The sequence below is a fragment of the Lithobates pipiens genome, unplaced genomic scaffold (assembly GCF_037356315.1).
Source record: "Lithobates pipiens isolate NorthernLeopardFrog02 unplaced genomic scaffold, aLitPip1_a1.2 Scaffold_23, whole genome shotgun sequence".
In the NCBI taxonomy this organism is placed as follows: domain Eukaryota; kingdom Metazoa; phylum Chordata; class Amphibia; order Anura; family Ranidae; genus Lithobates; species Lithobates pipiens.
Genome location: NW_027507785.1, coordinates 276,261,430 through 276,281,615, shown reverse-complemented (window position 1 = coordinate 276,281,615; position 20,186 = coordinate 276,261,430). Strand labels below are relative to the sequence as shown.

General features: G+C 43.0%; 1 protein-coding gene across 6 annotated transcripts in view; it reads right to left on the bottom strand.

Annotated features, from left to right (window-relative positions):
- The window catches only part of RABGAP1L (RAB GTPase activating protein 1 like), a 613,081-nt gene that overhangs the window by 7,150 nt on the left and 585,745 nt on the right, over positions 1-20,186 (bottom strand). For 4 of the 6 annotated variants that reach the window (XM_077453242.1, XM_077453244.1, XM_077453247.1 and 1 more), the window contains one exon: positions 3,239-3,349. In XM_077453242.1, the coding sequence (XP_077309368.1) occupies positions 3,239-3,349 (111 nt within the window). Of the gene's footprint in view, positions 1-3,238; positions 3,350-17,095; positions 17,313-20,186 lie in introns of those variants that run through there. The other 2 variants (XM_077453243.1, XM_077453249.1) reach the window with 1 other exon arrangement.

The following is a 20,186-nucleotide window of genomic DNA, read 5'->3' as shown; positions in this document are numbered from 1 at the left end:
AAGGATCTGTTTTGACACAGACGGGCAGATGAATCCACAAAATGCTCTGGATCCTTCCACTATGGAGGTCCATTCATGGAATGGTGAGGAAATCGGGACCTGCCTGGGATACCATGAGCTTCCAAACCGCTTGAGACACCCTCTACTGCAATACGCTACTACAGAAACCGCTATCTGAATGTGGAATAGCTTTATTTTCGAAATCTACAGTGCCCTGCAAATGTATTGAAACCTCTTGGCATTTTTCGTGTTTTGTTGCCTCACAACCTGGAATACTTGGATTGTTTGAGGATTTGCATCATTTCATTTACAGAACATGCCCACAACTTTGAAGATGTTTTTTTTCCCGCTTTGGATAAGTCTCTTTGAGCTTGCCACATCTTACCATTGGGATTTTTGCCCATTCCTCCTTGCAAAACTGCGCCAGCTCCTTAAAGTTGCATGGTTTGCATTGTGAACAGCAATCTTTAAGTCTGACCACAGATTTTCTATTGGATTGAGGTCTGGGCTTTGACTAGCTCATTCCAACACATTTACATGCTTGCCCTTAAACCACCCAAGTGTTGCTTTGGCAGTGTGTTTTGGGTCATTGTCCTGCTGGAAGGTGAATTTACGTCCTAGCCTCAAATCACACACAGAGTGGTACAGGTTTTGCTCAAGCATATCCCTGTATTTATCTTTCCCTTTGGTGGTGTGATGTATTGGGTTTGTGCCAGATATAGCGTTTTCTTGGATGGTCAAAAAGTTCAATTTTAGTCTCATCAGACCAGAGGACCTTCCTCCATACATTTTGGGAGTCTCCCACACCTTTTCGCAAACTCAGAAGGTTCCTTTTTTTTTCTGAAAGTAATGGCTTTCTTCTGGCCACTGTGCCATAAAGCCCAAATTTATGTAGCGTAAGGCTTATTGTCCTCCTATGTTATATACTCCAGTCTCTGCTGTGGAACTCTGCAGCTCCTCCAGGGTTACCTTAGCTCGCTATGCTGCCTCTCTGATTAATGTCCTCCTCGCCCGGTCCATGAGTTTTGGTGTGTGGCCGTCTCTTGGCAGGTTTGCTGTTGTGCCATGTTCTTTGGTTATGATAGATTTGATGGTGCTCCTAGGGATCATCAAAGATTTGGATTTTTTTTTTTTAGAACCCAACCCTGACTTGTACTTCTCAACAACATTGTCCCTTACTTGTTTGGAGAGTTCCTTGGTCTTCATTGCAGTGTTTGGTTAGTGGTGCCTCTTGCTTAGGTGTTGCAGCCTTTCAAAAAGGTGTGTATATGTAATGACAGATCATGTGACACTTAGATTGCACACAGGTGGATATCATTTCACTAATTATGTGACTTCTGAAGGTAATTGGTGGCACTAGAGCTTTTTATGGGCTTTATAACAAAGGGGGTGAATATATGCACATGTCAATTATCAGTTTTTTAGTTCTGAAAAATAGTTTTAGGTCTATTTTTCTAATTGTACTTCACCAACTTAGATTGTGTTCTGATCCATCACATAAAAAAAAAACATTGAACTAAAGGCTGTAATGTTACAAAATAGGTAAAAAGCTAAGGGGGTGAATACTTTTGCAAGGCACTGTATATGGGCAACTACAGGTGGCTCTGTGATCCCACTGAGGGGGGACATCCTCATCCAAGCCTAAAGTACCCAATAACAAAAAAATAGACTGCAGCCAGACACTGAGAAAATATTGCCATATTAGGCTTCCACATTTCTGAATGCTGAGATTTCACCTCTTGGTATGGGGTTCGAGCACATACTATGCCAAACCAAAGATCCATCAGGCCTTTTCATGTGGCCCTCGCACAGTTTTGCAGCCAGAACATGGCAAAACTCCATTCCACCACATCCGGCTCTCACTCTCTACTCCCGCTCCCTACTGTCACTTGTAAACACCAAAGCCTTCTTTGTTTAGAAGGGACAGCTTTGCTCCCGCATCCAACAGATCCCTTCATGCACTCACGGTGGGGACAGATCTCCAGAGAGAGAACCATAACGATCTCCATGCAAGGTGAGGCAAAGCGGCCTACACAGGGAGGTACTAGAGCCAGGCCAGTTAGGCGACAGAGATGCAAGGAAGCAAGTATGTGGGGGTGCACCCCACATGCAACCATTCTACTGATGTGTCTGCAATGAAATTGAATTTAAGAATTATACCTCCAGAAGGTGCTAACAGGTTTCTGGTAGAAAGATGTTTATTTTTGAAAACCGGTTTGCCTGCTTGAGACCATGCTCCTCCAAGTTGGACAAATACCAATCCAGAAAAGGACAGGGAAATGTCACACCTAGGGCCTCCCTAATAGTCTCTAGTGATTTCAGCTTGCTGACCCATTAAAGGGCATATGGAGTTGTGCATATCAGTCTACGGAGAGAAAAAAAAAAAAAAAAAAAAAAAAAAATCGATCCTATGATGTAAATTTTCACAGTAAAACACATACTAATTTGAAGTGTTACTTCGATCATATCAGAGGCTCCATTTATTTTCCTCAGATGATAATCCCTCCTGATATATTGCTGGATTCAGCTTACAACTGATGTTCTCTTCACAGCTATGAAAGAAAGTCTCTTCTCTATCCCCCAAGATGCTGTGATAAGAGCAAAAATCTGTACACTGCCACATAGTTGCATAGTTAGTCAGGTTGAAAAAAAAGACAAGTCCATCCAGTTCAACCACAAAAAAATAAAATAAAAAATAAAAATATCATACAATCCCATACACCCAATTCTATACCCACGGTTGATCCAGAGGAAGGCACAAAACCCCAGCAGAGCATGATCCAATTTGTTAAAGCAGGGGAAAAAATTCCTCCCTGATCCCCCGAGAGGCAATCGGATTTTCCCCGGATCAACTTTACCTATAAATGTCAGTACCCAGTTATATTATGTACACTTAGGAAATAATCCAGGCCTTTCTTAAAGCAATCCACTGAGCTGGCCAGAACCACCTCTGCAGGGAGTCTATTCCACATTTTCACAGCTCTTACTGTGAAGAAACCTTTCCGTATTTGGAGATAAAATCTCTTTTCCTCTTTTAAAGAGTGCCCCCTTGTCCTCTTTGTTGCCTGTAAAGTGAATAACTCAACACCAAGTTCACTATATGGACCCCTTATAGATTTGTACAAGTTGATCATACCCCCCTTAACTCCTCTTATCAAGAGTGAATAAATACATCTGGGAATGCCTATAAAATGTCACTGTGGCTTGAAACATTTCTTATTGATTGTTCTGAACTTACCTGGTCAAGATCATTGCGCAGAGCAATCTTACTGGTGACCAGTTCATGGGCCAGGTCATCGTTCTCTTGCTCCAGTCTCATGCTGGTCTCCTGCAGACGCCGGTTCTCTCTCTGTGCGGGAAGAAAATGAAGACAGGTAAGTTATAGAGCTATAGACCAGGCTCAGGTTTTTTTTTAGTGGTTAGTATTGTTGCATATAACATTAAGAGACAAACACATCTAACCACAATGCAAAGCCAGAACTAGACCAGTCCATAAATCTAGCCAGATAGCAGTTGCTTTTACCAAACAATCCATCCAGAGAGATTTTAGATTTTCTACTGTCACAAACATGTGCAGTCGTATTGTAGGAGCATGCATGATTGTCATCTACAGGTCACTACCTACCACTGTTATCATTATGGAATAATAAGCGCCAATAATTAAACGTGATTTTGTCATTAGCGCTTCTCCCCCATTATGTGTCACCTATTGTGCTGTCAATAAATATTGGGGCTGTAGCTGCTGGAACATGTTACATCCTAAATATGAGAGACATGTAACATCTTCCAAAAGGTGAATTTATCCTTTAAGATTGCACGAACACCAGCTGCAGATTGCAAGGGCAGTGTGATTTGAATGCAGTGTGGGAAATGCACGCGGATCACATGGTTTCCTGCACTGCATTAGGCCTGTCCGCCATACATGGTTTGAATGTGAACTGGTCGAGATTCGAACCATTAGTGGTCAGGTTGAATGTATAAAAGTTGATCGATCAACTCGGGTACAACCAGCCTGCCAGATTCTCTTACGATTATCACAAGTGGCTGCTATAGCTGGTGTTGATGGGGGAATCCCTCCTGTGGAGGGGAGCGGGAGAATGCAGTCCTGTGTTCTTCCTGTGGAGGGGAGCGGGAGAATGCAGTCTTGTGTTCTTCCTGTGGAGGGGGGCGGGAGAATGCAGTCCTGTGTTCTTCCTGTGGAGGGGAGCGGGAGAATGCAGTCCTGTGTTCTTCCTGTGGAGGGGAGCGGGAGAATGCAGTCCTGTGTTCTTCCTGTGGAGGGGAGCGGGAGAATGCAGTCCTGTGTTCTGCCTGTGGAGGGGAGCGGGATAATGCAGTGATTGCTGCTAGTGGCTGTAATTGTCGCTAGCAATAACCACAGGTAAAATCCGACAAGCTGGTTGTACCCAAGTTGATGGATCGATATGGGTCCTATCAGCCTGCCCATACATGGTTCGGATCTCTGCCAGTCCCTGCTGAACCGGCCAAGTTTCAAAGCATCTATGGTCACATGGCTATGGCTACAGCCAGCTTTAGACGGCTAACTAGCGGTTTGCGATCTTTTGCAACAGTCACACCTGTGCTTAAATAGGGGGCTTCTTCTAAAAACATCTGGGCTCTTTCTGTAATTTTCCTGAAAAGGCCATCAAAGAGGAATTATTGAGATTGGTTAGACAACACTCATTCTTTCAGGCAGTTTAACCACTTGCCGTCCGCCCTATAGGCAATTGACGGCTGCAAAGTGGTTGCATAATCCTGACCGGACGTCATATGACGTGATCAGGATTATGAGCCGCTGCACGCCCCCGGGGGCGCGCATCGCGGCGATCGTTGTTGCAGGGTGTCAGTCTGACACCCGGCAACTACGATCCGACGGAGACTCTTTACCACGTGATCAGCCGTGTCCAATCACGGCTGATCACAGTGTAAATGGGAAGAGCCGGTGATCGGCTTTCCCTCACTCGCGTCTGTCAGACGCTAGTAGAGGAGAGCCGATCGGCTGCTCCTCTGACAGGGGGGGTCTGTGCTGATCGATTATCAGCACAGCCCCCCCCCCCGAGGATGCCCACACTGGACCACCAGGGACGCCACCAGACCACCAGGGAAAAGGTAATCCTCCCTAGACCACCAGGGATGCCAGTCAGCACAATGGATGCCAATCAGTGCCCATAATGGATGCCAATCAGTGCCCAGAATGGGCATCACTGATTGGCATGCATTATTGTTTGGCACTGATTGGCATCCATTACTATAACATCAATGCCGCCTATGAGTGCCCACCTCTGCCGCCTATAAGTGCCCACCTGTGCCGCCTATGAGTGCCCACCCATGCCCATCTGTGCCGCCCATCCATGCCAATCCGTGCCACCTATCAGTGCCAATTTGTGCCACCTATCAGTGTCCGTCCGTGTCGCCCATCAGTGCCGCCTATCAGTGCCGCCTATCAGTGTCCATCAATGCCACCTCATCAGTGCCACTTCATTGGTGCCACATTGGTGCCCATCAGTGTAGCACCATCAGTGACCATCAGTGAAGGAGAAAACGTACTTATTTACAAAGTTTTGAAACTGAAACAAAAAAAAAACAACTTTTTTTTCAAAATTTTCGGTATTTTTTTTATTTGTAGCGCAAAAAAAAAAAAAAACGTAGAGGTGATCAAATACCACCAAAAGAAAGCTCTATTTGTGGGAAAAAATGATAAAAATTTCATTTGGGTACAGTGTAGCATGACCGCGCAATTGTCATTCAAAGTGCGACAGCGCTGAAAGCTCAAAATTGGTCTGGGCAGGAAGGTGTTTAAGTGCCCGGTATTGAAGTGGTTAATAAGAGTGCTAAGGAAACTGGTTATAGGAATGTCTGAAGTGCTCACAAATCCCTGTGCCTCTGATAAGGAACTACAAGTCCCACAGTGCTCTGACGGCCATGATAGGACTTGTAGTAACAGCAGGAGGGTCCTGATACGGGTTACATCCAACAACAGCAAAGCTCAGCACACTTATGGAACTGGTCGCGGCTGCAGCATTGTTAACACGGCAGAAAGAAGCAGCAAGCAGAGAGGAATTTTATAAGCATCATAGAGCAACTAGCCCAAGGCACAGATGTAAATTCACATGAATGCCAGAGACAAAAAGCAGCTTTTATCACATACATCCTATTATTAGACCCGTATGTTCAATTATTCCACAAGATTGGTCCAGGTTCCATGAGAGAAATTACATTAAATTAACCACATCGAGCCAATGCATTGTGTGTGTCCCTCACCACTCGTACATCAGGCCAACCCATACTTACTGTTTTGTGTCCAGTGCAGGCGACTTTACTCCGGGTCTACTAACTGGATGGACATTAATTTAGCGTTTTGCATAATTCCTTGCTGATTAGCAGCGAGCGGTTCTGAATTCTCTATGTTATGCGATGGCTCAGCTATTTCCTGACTTGCTGCTGTGCAGGAAACTGAATTGCTGTAGCTATTGTGATATGCTGTGCTTCTCAGCATTTACCAGAAATAAAAACAACATTGTCTTCCTGTGCTACATTTCCCTGGCTCACACTTCATATCAGAACAGTCATGGGGAAATTACACCACCCAGACATTCAATGAACAAACACTTGATGCAATAACCTGCTGCAACACATAAGAAATCACTTTAAGCCACACTAGTACAATCCGGATATACGGATTGTTGCTGCAGGAACTGCACTTTGCATGTAGCGTGGTGTCCCCTGCATACATCTATTAAACAAAACCATTTGTTTTGTGGGGTGTTTACTTTAGAACTTGATTCGGTATTACCTCAACAATGATAGATCCACACCCTTAGAGGTGGAGAGCTTAGAAATAGTAGCAGGAATTCCATGGCTTTGTTAATCAGTGAATGTACTACTCCGAGCTATGGGTGAAAAGTTGAAGCGTGTCTCACCAGCAGGTCAGATGTTTTTTTTACATTTAATAAATTGCACTTGAAAAAGCAGAAGTGTGGGATATAAAAACCCAAACATACTTATGTGGCTGCAACATCATCCGCTGATCGCTCCGTTCTCGGTCTTCACTGAGGAGAGAGCGATGGCTGTCAGTCACCAGCTCTCCGCTCTGCCCCCCCCAGCTCCTCGCTGGAGCACCAGCTTGTGGAGGGCATGAAAGCAGCTGGCTCAGGCTCTTAGCAGCATGCTGAGAGGCTGAACCAGCTGTTGGGGGAATGTGGGTGGATTCCAACATTATTGTCTGTATCTTGGACCGTCTCTGCGATGTCAGCTGACAGCAGGCTTTAGCTGAATCTGAGGAGTGCAGAAATAAGTGCACTCCTGTGGCACAGAAGAGAAGTATGGCCAAAAAAAAAAAAAAGCTTTAGTCCTACTTCTCCTCTAAAACCTTGAAACACAAATCCGGTTGGCTCAGGGACAACCCTAACTTTTTATTTCCTCCTGGGATTAGGCAGGATTCACACGCCTGTTGTTCATGTACCACGCAATCAACTGTCACCCTGTAGCTGTGGAAATTTAAAAGGGAAACTTTACCCATAACAACTTTAGCAAGGAACATGCATTCCACATTAAAGTGGAACTTTAGTCAGAAAATTAAGTCGTGCTAGATCACTTCAGCTGCTTTCACACTGGGGCGTTAGCGGTAAAACATTGCTATTTTTAGTGGCATTTTGCATCTTCTTGCAGAGGTTTTCGGCCACTAGCGGGGCGCTTCTAACCCCTGCTAGCGGCCGAAAAAAGGTTAAGACGACCCGCAAAGTGCCATTGCAGAGGTGCTGCTCATTCATTTCAATGGGCAGGAGTGGTCACCGCTCCAAAGATGCTTCTTGCGGGAGTTTTTTTAACGTCCTGCCAGCCCATCGCCTCAGTGTGAAAGTACTCAGGCTTTCACACACAGACTGCAGGGGAGCCGTTTTTTCAGGAGCTTTACAGGCTCAATTTTTTTAGCCCAAAAATGCCTGTGTGAAAGTGGTCTGTCTTCATGCTGGCCCCTTTTGCAGGTATAACATGAAAAATAAGTGTTTATATGGTTTAAAATCCAGTAATACACGGTCTCAAAATTAGCATGTGCTGTATATTGCTTCAGCATTGCTCCTGTGTCTTCTTGCTGGAGGCAGGCATTTTGCTGAAGCCCAGAGCCACCGAACAGCAATAAATCAAAAGCAGAACTAACCCATAAATTTAACGGTTTCAAAAAACGGTTAACAATCCCAGCATTCCAGGAATGTAACAGTCACATTTTCTTATGTCCTCAACCAAACTGTCAAAACATGCAGCACCATGGCAGTTGCTGATCAAGCAGAAGCATCTTCCTTCGCTGTAAAGGATAGGGGGGTTTAATTCCACTTTTAGGCTGTCAGCAGATTGGCCTCTACAAACTCGGCAGTGCCTAAAAATAGAGAGCAACTGAGCATGTGCAGAGCAGGGTGAGACTGTGCATTACCGTATTTTAAACAGTATATGCACTTATTTTTTATGTTTTACATCGCTATACCTGCAAAAGGGACATCTAGCAGAACTTAATTTTCTGACTAAAGTTCCACTTTAGGGAACGGAGTCATGTGACTGGATCAGCAGTCAGCTGTGGAAAATATGAAATGTGTCTCACTAAAAGAAGTTCATTCACACAATTTGATGTAAATCTTATCTGCAAAATTCACATTATTCATACCAGAACCAAGGTGAACAAGCCCATGGCCTATACAACAGTATGTACTGTAAGGCAATCTTTTTGGGTATACCCAATATAAATGTAGAAAAGTGTATCCACAGGAGCAAAATGGCAACAATGGCCGGTTTTGAATTAGATGAACATCTCTATAGAAGATCCTAAAAACAGTTGCTTGAGCAGAACAGTAACTTGCCCTAATCCCATTTGTTGCCTCCAAGATAGGAGGCTGGGGCAGGGTCTACCAGCAATAGTACTGTCCGAATCGATGCAGCGCCATACCGATTTCCAAAAGTAGCTCCTGCACTACTTTTGGCGACTTCGGGGGCGATTTTACTTGCATGATTTCAAACCCACATTTCAGTGCGAGTTCAGAGACGATTTGAAAGACATCTGTGCGGATTCATGCACAGATGTCTTTCAAATCGTCCCTGAACTCGCACTAAAATGCAGGTTTGAAATATTGCGAGTTCAGCTGAACTTGCACGATTTCAAACCTGCCTTCAGTGCGACCGAAGGCGGAAGCTGATTAGCTTCTTTGCAGAGCTGCACCAGATTTTGCAACCCCAAGTTGTCTTTTCTAAGCAAAAAGTAATCTTTAAACCCTGGGTTGCAATGTAGTATTCATGCTACTGTTCATCAGTAATAGCCAACAGCACCAACGAGATCCAGAGGAGGTGCCCTCTCAGAGCAGGTATGTCAGGTCTGGGGAAGGTATTTGTAAATTCTTTATGAAAAGGTCACGAGACACCCAGGTAACATGAAATCAGCCTCACCCCACACCCCTCCTGTATGGCACAGCATAGCTCACGTACTGGTTTAACGAGCTGAATTTACATTTGGAACCACCTCTTTGTAGTAGAACACATTGCTAATTAAAATGAGCCATGGGCACACAGAAGTTGTATATCAGACAGCAGGTACAAACTGCAATAATCCATATCCCACCAGTAATACATAAAAGCAAACTGGCATTTCTGGGAAACTCTGTGTAATATATTACATACATACACACACACACACACACACACACACACACACACACACACACACACACACACACACACACACACACACACACACACACACACACACACACACACACACACACACATATATACATATATATATAATGTGAAGGCGTTATATCAGACACAGCACCCTATAAGGGGTCAGGCTGCAGGTTTGCCAACAATATTGAGTTGTCATGGCAGGATCCACACACCACTGGCCTCCAAACTGACTCTTTGCTTACCTTTATCTTGAGGCATTATTCCTGCCACTGTCTTCGACAATGAGGCATTATTCCTTCCACTGACAACAAAAATGGGATGCTATTCCTTCCACTGCCACCAACTATTTCTTCCCCTAATGCCAAAGATTGGGCATTGTTTATTCCCACTGGGCACAGTCTGGCCCCTCCAAAGTCTGAAGGGCAGTAGACTGCCACTTTCTTTAGAAATGTCGGACGTCTTGCCCATTACATCACCATACATCCTTGTATTGGGCCATTTGTCTTCACGCTAGCAATAAATAAAAAACAATTCTAATCAAAACGGCAAAGCACACCTATGGATTTGATCCTGTAGCAACCAGTATGTCAGCTCTGATAGGCAACTGCCAGATCTGGTTATAATGGGCAACCAACTTTCCTTTAGTTTTTAGCAGACATTCCTGGGAGATTAAAATAGTCTTAAAAGTCTAACTCTAACATCTAATAAGCTGAAAGCTGCATCAAGCATCACACTGCAAAACAAGCCATGATAAGCACAAGAAGCTGGAGACTCGGGACACTGGACAATCGATAGGCTTCTCTTCCATAGCTAAGCTGAGACACCTTACTTGCTGCACAAGCACAGAAGCAGCAGGGACTTACCTCCTAGGCTGAGTCACGGGATGGTCTGCCTAATAAGACATCAGACGTAGAATGAGTACAGAGCGAGGTGTGGAGGGCTGGTAGAAGTAGGGAGGAGGTGGCCGGCTGTTTCTCTGTTACTTCCTTATGGCAGAAGGTTGAATACAAAGCTGTCTGAGCAGATACATTTCGAAGCCTCTGCTGTCTTTATCAGGCTTGCCCATACAGAAACCTCTAGCTCCACAGCGGGTCACAGCAAACCTTGCCAGATAACCGCAGAGCTCCAGGTTGTAACATGTCCAGCCCTGCCGCAAGCAGGTACAGATCTAAATTTCAGGTGTGATAGTTGCCTGTCTGAGCCATTGGGGGGTTGGCAGTGTTCCTCAGGCCTCCATGCACTCTATTACACAAAGCTTTCAGTGGAACAGCCAGAAACATTAAGGGCTAGTTTACACCAAGTGTTCCAGTTCTTCTGCATAGAAAGCATAGAAAGTATGTTGCATGGTTTTCTTTGGCATCGTTCACACCAGTGCTTGCAGTTCCAGTGCGTTTCAGAAGTAAAAAAAAGTAGAACGTGCTGCATTTTTTCCTGCACAGAACTCTACTGAAACACAGTAAAACACATTAAAAACGCATCAAACACACACCGCACCCCAGTGGAAAAAAAAAAAAACGCATCTGGAACGCATTCGTAAATGAGTCAAAAACATGCATGCAGAAACTCATCCCGAACAGATCTGGAGGACATTTTTGTGGTTCACACCAGATGCAGTCCACTGCATTTTTAATCTGCATCAAAAACGCATGCACAGTGTTTTCTATGTATTCCAATGGCACCAGAGCAGTCAACAAAAGTAGAAACATGCTGCATTTCTTCTGTATGGAACACATCTGGAATATGGCAAAAAGCACTGGAACACACGTGTCCTAAATTGACACAAAGAAAACGGCGAGAAACCGCATTGAAGTGCATCAAAACGGGTGTAAACGTACATGCAGAAAGGCATCTTGAATGCAGAAATTGTGTAGTAAACCGGATCTAAACCTGGCCAGGCATTGAAGGCTTACCTCCCAACTGCCATCACTGGTTTGGAGGGGCAGTATTCAAGACCCCAAATCCTTGTGTCCCACTCCAGTCCACAACTGTCCCTCTTAGGTCTGATGTTCAGCTATGACAAATCAATACGCTGAAAAACTGCCAAATGTTTTTATATGGTTCTTTGTGTAAGGGTAGATTTACACGCGTGTGTAAATCCACTATTCCCCTGAGGAGCAACCTGCGTTCAGATCGTGATTCAGAGGCGGTGAGGAGGTGATGCAACTCCTCCTCCTCATTTGCTTTAAACTCATTTTTGCAGACAAATGCAGCACAATTGTGTGCAGGGTGTTTGCCATGTTGCCCCATTTGCATGAACGGATAGTTTTTGCCACAAGTGTGGAGCATTGTGACTACATCATGTAAACACCCCTCAAGGGGGGGGTAAAAATATGTCTCAACAATGCATTTTTAATACACCCTCAAAACATCTCAACTTAGCCTTAGAGTCAAAGGTGCAATTATAGCCATAGCAGCCCATGTGACTACTATGTGGTCCAGAGCTGTCTGGATAAACACCCAGTTATGTAGGCGCTATAACACTTGCTTGCATGAAATTTTAACTGAACCTTGGACACAAAAACATTCACTTAGAATACTCCTCAGCCATAAAGGATGTAAAATTCACTTTGTGTGCGCCAAATGCCTTTGCAAATCCTGATATTATCTTGAAAAAAGTAGCAGTGACATCATCACTGTGCTCTATATTCTGTGCAGAGAGCAGAGCTATAGAAAGGGAGCCAGCAAGCCCCACCCACTACAGACTGCCTGCAGAAAACTACAAAAGGGGGCGGAGACAAGACCAGTCACCCTGCACAAGGAGAGAGAACAGCAGTGACCGGTCTTTATTACAGGAAAAATCTGCAGAGAGGGACAACTTCATGCTGGATCCCTGCACAGATCTGGAAGAAGTACACAAAGCACACCAAGATTCAACTAAGAATAAACAAGTCTTGTATCTAGACAATATTTCCCCATCTTGGAGTTCAGTTGAACTAAAAGAATTGCCTTGGAGATGGAGATTAGAGACAGGTAATGAATTTGCACAATGTCCACAATGTACATTGATGCTTTGTGAATTTTTAAATACAAAAAGTAGTATTGTTGTCGATAAAAACATCGATCATTTTCTACCATCACACGTATTGGTAGTAAATTGTGTCCCCTTTTTTCATCCTTTTAAGTTGTGAAGTGTGTAAAGGCCATGTTGATTTTTTTTGCACTTCTTAGAAGTATTACAAAGTGGATAATTCTAAATAATTTCGGCTTTTTCTTTGGTTTGGCTCTCAGAGAAGTGTTGGGTATAATATGTTTGTGGCATTGTGACAGTCATAGGCTGAGGACATCCATGAACGTCATTGAGTAACACCATCGGTTGTGTACATATTACATTGTCTGAGCTCTGCAGCTTCCGGTGGCTCAGAACACTCAGTTAATGCTTTTAATTCTATTTACTGTTAAATAGAAGCTTAAAAAGGGATAATAAAGCATTTTACATGATGCTGTGCTAAGTTTATAGGAGGCAGGGTGCCGAGTGATGTAACCTTTCTTGATTTTACTTAGAGGTAATCTACAGGCTGGCTGCCAGCCATTTACCCTTTCATGGCAGCAGCTGCCAGAATACGGATTCAAAACCCACGGTAGTAATAATTTGTCCTGGGATATAGCTCCACTTAAACATTTATTTGGATTTTAGACTCTGCTCCTGAACTTTCCACTGTGTTTAAGGAAGAGCTGTTTTTTCACGATCATTTATTGTATTTCATTTTCTCTGTCTTGAGAACAATAAGCCCAACTCTAGACAAAACTATAGCCTTGGATACAGTGGAAAAGGTTTGTAGTCAAGGTTACATCACAGCTGGGGAGATTTTGCCTCACTCCCTGTCCCGGTTACAGGTTGACATGTGGACAGGAAGTAATAGGAGCCAATGTGGACCAACACCGCAACAGACAATTCTGAAGAGGAAAAGAATTAGAGCATCCACCAAGTTTGTGTGTTAAGACTACTTCTACCTGTAAAGCACAGATGGCGCCTGGTTTTACCCAAACCAGGCTTACAAAGTCCATATCTGAGCCAATTTTTCCCCATAAAATTATAACAAATAAAAATTCTAAGTCGCGTGACCTTTCACAGCATCTCCTCCAAAAAAGACAACTGGTGATCCACCATTGCAGTCTGGGCCTGTTGCCTTGTCGTTATGTCATCATGATGGTGCTACTGAACTCTTCAGAACCTATGAGCACCCTGCCAATAGACCTCCAATGGCAAATGCCCACAATGCCAAGTTGTAACACAGCCCCCCAAGCTTTGCAGTTCAGAAGACTTGGGATCCAGCATGTCACATACAGTGCCTACAAGTAGTATTCAACCCCCTGCAGATTTAGCAGGTTTACACATTCGGAATTAACTTGGCATTGTGACATTTGGACTGTAGATCAGCCTGGAAGTGTGAAATGCACTGCAGCAAAAAAGAATGTTATTTCTTTGTTTAATTTTTTTTTAAATAGTGAAAAGTTTATTCAGAGGGTCAATTATTATTCAACCCCTCAATTCAACAGAATTCTGTTTGGTTCCCCTAAAGTATTAAGAAGTAGTTCAGGCACAAAGAACAATGAGCTTCACATGTTTGGATTAATTATCTGTTTTTCCAGCCTTTTCTGACTATTTAAGACCCTCCCCAAACTTGTGAACAGCACTCATATATGGTCAACATGGGAAAGACAAAGGAGCATTCCAAGGCCATCAGAGACAAGATCGTGGAGGGTCACAAGGCTGGCAAGGGGTACAAAACCCTTTCCAAGGAGTTGGGCCTACCTGTCTCCACTGTTGGGAGCATCATTCGGAAGTGGAAGGCTTATGGAACTACTGTTAGCCTTCCACGGGCTGGACAGCCTTTGAAAGTTTCCTCCCGTGCCGAGGGCAGGCTTGTCCAAAGAGTCAAGGCTAACCCAAGGACAACAAGGAAGGAGCTCCGGGAAGATCTCATGGCAGTGGGGACATTGGTTTCAGTCAATACCATAAGTAACGTACTCCCCCGTAATGGTCTCCGTTCCAGACGAGCCCGTAAGGTACCTTTACTTTCAAAGCGTCATGTCAAGGCTTGTCTACAGTTTGCTCATGATCACTTGGAGGACTCTGAGACAGACTGGTTCAAGGTTCTCTGGTCTGATGAGACCAAGATCGAGATCTTTGGTGCCAACCACACACGTGACGTTTGGAGACTGGATGGCACTGCATACGACCCAAAGAATACCATCCCTACAGTCAAGCATGGTGGTGGCAGCATCATGCTGTGGGGCTGCTTCTCAGCCAAGGGGCCTGGCCATCTGGTCCGCATCCATGGGAAGATGGATAGCATGGCCTACCTGGAGATTTTGGCCAAGAACCTCCGCTCCTCCATCAAGGACCTTAAGATGGGTCGTCATTTCATCTTCCAACAAGACAACGACCCAAAGCACACAGCCAAGAAAACCAAGGCCTGGTTCAAGAGGGAAAAAATCAAGGTGTTGCAGTGGCCTAGTCAGTCTCCTGACCTTAACCCAATTGAAAACTTGTGGAAGGAGCTCAAGATTAAAGTCCACATGAGACACCCAAAGAACCTAGATAACTTGGAGTAGATCTGCATGGAGGAGTGGGCCAAGATAACTCCAGAGACCTGTGCCGGCCTGATCAGGTCTTATAAAAGACGATTATTAGCTGTAATTGCAAACAAGGGTTATTCCACAAAATATTAAACCTAGGGGTTGAATAATAATTGACCCACACTTTTATGTTTAAAATGTATTAAAATTTAACTGAGCAACATAACTTTTTGGTTTGTAAGATTTATACATCTGTTAATAAATCCTGCTCTTGTTTAAAGTTTGAAGGCTCTAACTTATTTGCATCTTATCAAACCTGCTAAATCTGCAGGGGGTTGAATACTACTTGTAGTCACTGTATGTACAAATTCAGGAAAGTATTAGGAAAATTTAAGCAGTTTTTAACTGGAGATGACTATGTGGTCATAGACCTGGCGATAAGCTTTCAGAAATGTCTTTCAAGTAGCTCCTCTTCCTTCTCAATAATATGAAGACAACACAAGGTACAAATTCCATCATGGGGCAGTGCAGTCTGTGTGACACCTTTTAAACCAGCTGAACTGTATATAGGGTACACCCAATTAAAGTGGATGTAAACCCGATTTATGAAATTTGAGCTGGGCACATATATCTGCAGTGTTTTCTCATCTCTCTTCAAAGCACTATGTCCCGTAGCTGTCTCCTGCTCTAGTCTTCTGTTATCAGCCTGATAACTCCTGACAAGTTCTTTGTCTCACATATGATAAAAGCAGTGGGAGTTTTGTGTTGGGGAGGATGCTATCAATAGATTAGCAGAGCCCTGAACTATTCAACAGACAGAGCTGAAAGTCTCTACCTATGGAGGAGAGGGGGGGTGTGCCTTTCCTCCAATCAGCTGTCTTGGCTGTATGCCCATGCTTCACTGCAGTGCTAACCAGGAAGAGAAAATCTCATAACAGGATGTGCACTTTCTAAACAGTATATAAAGGCGAAGACTGCAGATATACATGTAGGACTTATGTAGGGAGATTTGTTTCATCCCTGTGTATCATCTGGGCTGTTCACTTCACTGGATATATGTGAGGGTTTACATCCACTTTAACACAAATATCCAAACACCAAACCATGTGCCTGCAACTCTACATCAAGTATGCAGACATAGTCAAGAGATTTAGTAGTTTTTCAATAAAATTTTAGAATGGGCTATGCAAGTTTAACAATGGAATGGTTTGCATGGTTGTTGAATCATTTTTGAAATTACTGATCTCTTGGGATTTTCACACTGCAGAATTGAAAGAAAATGGGTTTGAAAAACAAGAACTATCCAGTGAATAGCTGTTGTTGATCAAAAATGCCTTGTAAAATGACACAGAAGTCGGGGAGACATTCTCAAACTCACAGGAACTAGAAAACTACTCACATAAACCTAGCAAAAACACAGACACACAACCTCTGAATGCATATTGGATTAAAACTTCAAGAGGTTTAGCTACAAACAGAAGGCCTTATTCTTGTTGCCTAAGAACAAAGAAACAACCTACAGAGGACATGGGATCCACAAATGTTGCCAACTAAAGACTAAAACTTAATTATCAAGTCTGGGGAATCTCAACATGCAGATGGCAGGGCCATCATTTGAGAGATGGAGCAGAAAATTCACAGCGTGAATAGGTGGCTGACAAAACTTTGGGATCTGGGTGTTCAAATGTACCCAGGGAGAATGGTGAGAAGGTTTCTGGTATCATGCCAAATCTATGCTGCGTGGAATTTGGCTTCTGATGTCAAAAAGGGTCCTACCTAGAAGAAGAGGTGTACCTAAAAAATGGCCACCAAATAAAAAGCATCTCAAAAGTTGTCCATTAGAATAATTTACCAGGTATTTAAGTTTGCAGACCATTAATCAGATATTTAAAAGGAACAAAATAAAGCATGGTGATATTAAAAACTTTATTTATATTTACAACAGTTTAACATAATACTAAGGCATTTCAAGGAGTCCAAGATGGCTCAGTCAGTCATAGTTCACCACATGTTCTCCTTCGGTGCTTGTGTGAAGGAGCCCATGAAAGTGCAGAACACAGTGTGGGATTGATCAGTCAGGAGCCCAGTCACATAGCGTAGAGAGGGAAGATCGGGGTTACAAGGAAAAACTGAAAGAAAAGGGATATTTTAACTGTTTAACTGTGCCTGTCATCTCCATTCATCAGAGGCAGCCATTTTTTTTTAGGCTCAGACAATTTTTAAGTGAATATAGCATAAACCAGGCATATGCCATATAAAGAATACCTGCCTCAATGTGCACAGCTTACTAGCAGCATGTTAAATCCCAATATTCAAGATATATCGCTCAACCAACTTATAAAACAAAAAAGACAGATATTTAATGGCTGTATTTTACAATTTTAACCTAACATTCCTTTTAATTATCCTCAAACCAAATTAATTAAAGGGATAATTTGAGCATATCATCCAAATCTGTTTAGCTAAATTAAATAAAATGCTCAAGGGTCTGTTAGACATGGCCGGGTGGACAGCTAATCATAGTCATGGTGAGTATATCATTAACAATGAAGCCTTGCCTGTCTGTAGAAAGGCCACATTGTGGAGCAATTACAAGGAAAACACACCAGAGAACCCTCACCGCCAAACAGGGACATATAGAAAAGAGCAGGTCCCGTGTTAGAGAGTCCTGTCTACTTGGAATCTCTGGATGTTCCTGCTCAGATTTGTGCATTTCCCATGATATACTGTAATCTATGGCTGAGTTCAAATATATGCATGCAGGGCAGTTTCTGTGGAGAGCCTGGTGCAGTTTCCACTCAGCGGTTCAGGTGCTAATTCGACAGTTACAATCGCACCAGAACCGAACAAAAACAATGCACAAGACCCTTTTTAATTAGCACCACAACCAGCCTGCATATATGTGAACCAGCTCCATTGAAAGCCAGTCTGGTTCACATGTTATGCAAATCGGATGCAGTTCTAAATGCAGAAGGGAGAATGAAGCCTCATAAGGAGGACCTTCCAAACTCAAAGGGCCACAGGTGTGCAGACCCAGGAACACAAATGTATAAGTCCCCGGTGGAGTCCCTGAGAAATGTCTGACACTGTTACATGGTTTTAAAGGCAAAGTTCACTTTTTGGAGCATGTCATTCATACATTACACCCATATTTAGGATATCCCCCCCCCCACCGCCCCCCAACACACAGAAAGTCATGTCATTCAGTCACAGCAATCTGTGAATGAGAGAACTGCACAAGTCCCATCTTCTACCGTGGCAGGCGGCTTATAGTTCTCGATAAACTGTGAGGACGCTGATTAGCACATTCATAGTTCATTCACAAGCCCTGCAGCTTTCAAGCTGACAGTATGTACAGAAGTAAGGGCTGAAAGCTGCGGGGCATGATTGCAAAGTCTAACCCTGCACCCAAGATCAACTGATCATGGGTTCAATGCTCTGCAGGCTCCTACAGAAAAAAATTATAAATGCATATCATTTTTCTGCAAAAATATGTGCATTTATTATTTTTTCAAAAAAGATGAACTGATCCTTTAACTTTCCAACATCTACAGTGAAACAAGTTTTGGTTGGACTGCCCCTTAAAGCTACTACAGTAAACATAGCCAGGAACGTATGACACTAATTTTACCAAAAAAAACAAACTGCCTCCAAAGACAGATATATTTATCTCAAGCAAATCTGAAAATATATCTAATGTCAGCAAGCAAATTTACCGTAAGTCTGTTCATTAAACGTCCATTATCCTGAATTGAGGAATAATCCATCAATTTATGGGATTTGTGATGGATCCGAATTGAGGAATAATCTATCAATTTATGGGATTTGTGATGGAATGAGACATGTGAACATCTTCTGTTCTAAGAAGGCTTTACTATTCTATGCACTGGTTCAGTGCAGGGTTCTTTTTGTCTCACCATACCCTTCTTGGTCATCTGTCTTGTTGACTTCCAAGCCCTATTCCATAGAAGCCATGGTTTCCATACACAGCACAGATAGCCAAAAAGTCTGAAATAGCTGTACGCAGTGTGCAATAAATGGCCATAGCTCTATTAGATACCAGTCGTTTTGGATGTACAATTGGTCACTGGGTTGACAATAATTCTTTGAGTGGCTCCTCTTATTTTTAGAATTTGTGATGGAATGAGACGTGACTATCTTAGGTTTTAGGAAGACTTAATTGAGCTTTGCACTAGTTTAGTGGAGGGATTTTTGGTCCAAGTTATCCCTTCCTTCATAGTCACACATTTTAAGTGTACCCCTAAAAAAAAAAATCAAAATTTCTGCAAGATATAAACTAATTTTACATAATTGTGTGGCAATAGAATGTAGCATAAAAGGAAAAAAAATTGTGCAGTAGGTCATCCATTAGGTAGGCTGGAGAGTTTGTAGTGTTCTGTCTAGTACACAGAGCCATAGTGACACTGCTCAGGTCTTACATACCATGAGAAGTGAATATAAAAAAAACAAAAAACACAGATTATCAAATAGTGTGACTGTGGAGCCATCAGAAGCTCTTGTGTATGAGCACCTCTGAGTGTTACCATTATTCCAGCTAGTCTAAAGTTTGGATTTAGGGTGATACTAATATGCTTTGAAAGCTTGCACTACAATTCATTAGGTTAACCAATAAATGGCATCACCCCCAAGGCCCCATGCACACAGGGAGTTTGTCCAGCTCTCCTAAATAACCTTTTCGGCAGAAAAAATGCTTGATACATGTAAAGGCATCTAGATGCATTTAAGCGCAGCAAGTGTTTTGACCATTAATTCATTTCATTGGCCAGAAAAATAATTATTCTGCCCATTGAAATGAATTAACGCTCTAGTCTAGTGCTTCATGCATGTTCACTTTAAAAGTTCTTATTTGGCTAATTTTATAAGGTACTGTAATGTGCACGGACTGTGTGCTAACGACAGTAACGATAGCAGATTTCAGTTGATTGTATTTTTATAAAGTGACTTTTCTGGGTTACTACACAATGTATACAGATGATGCACTT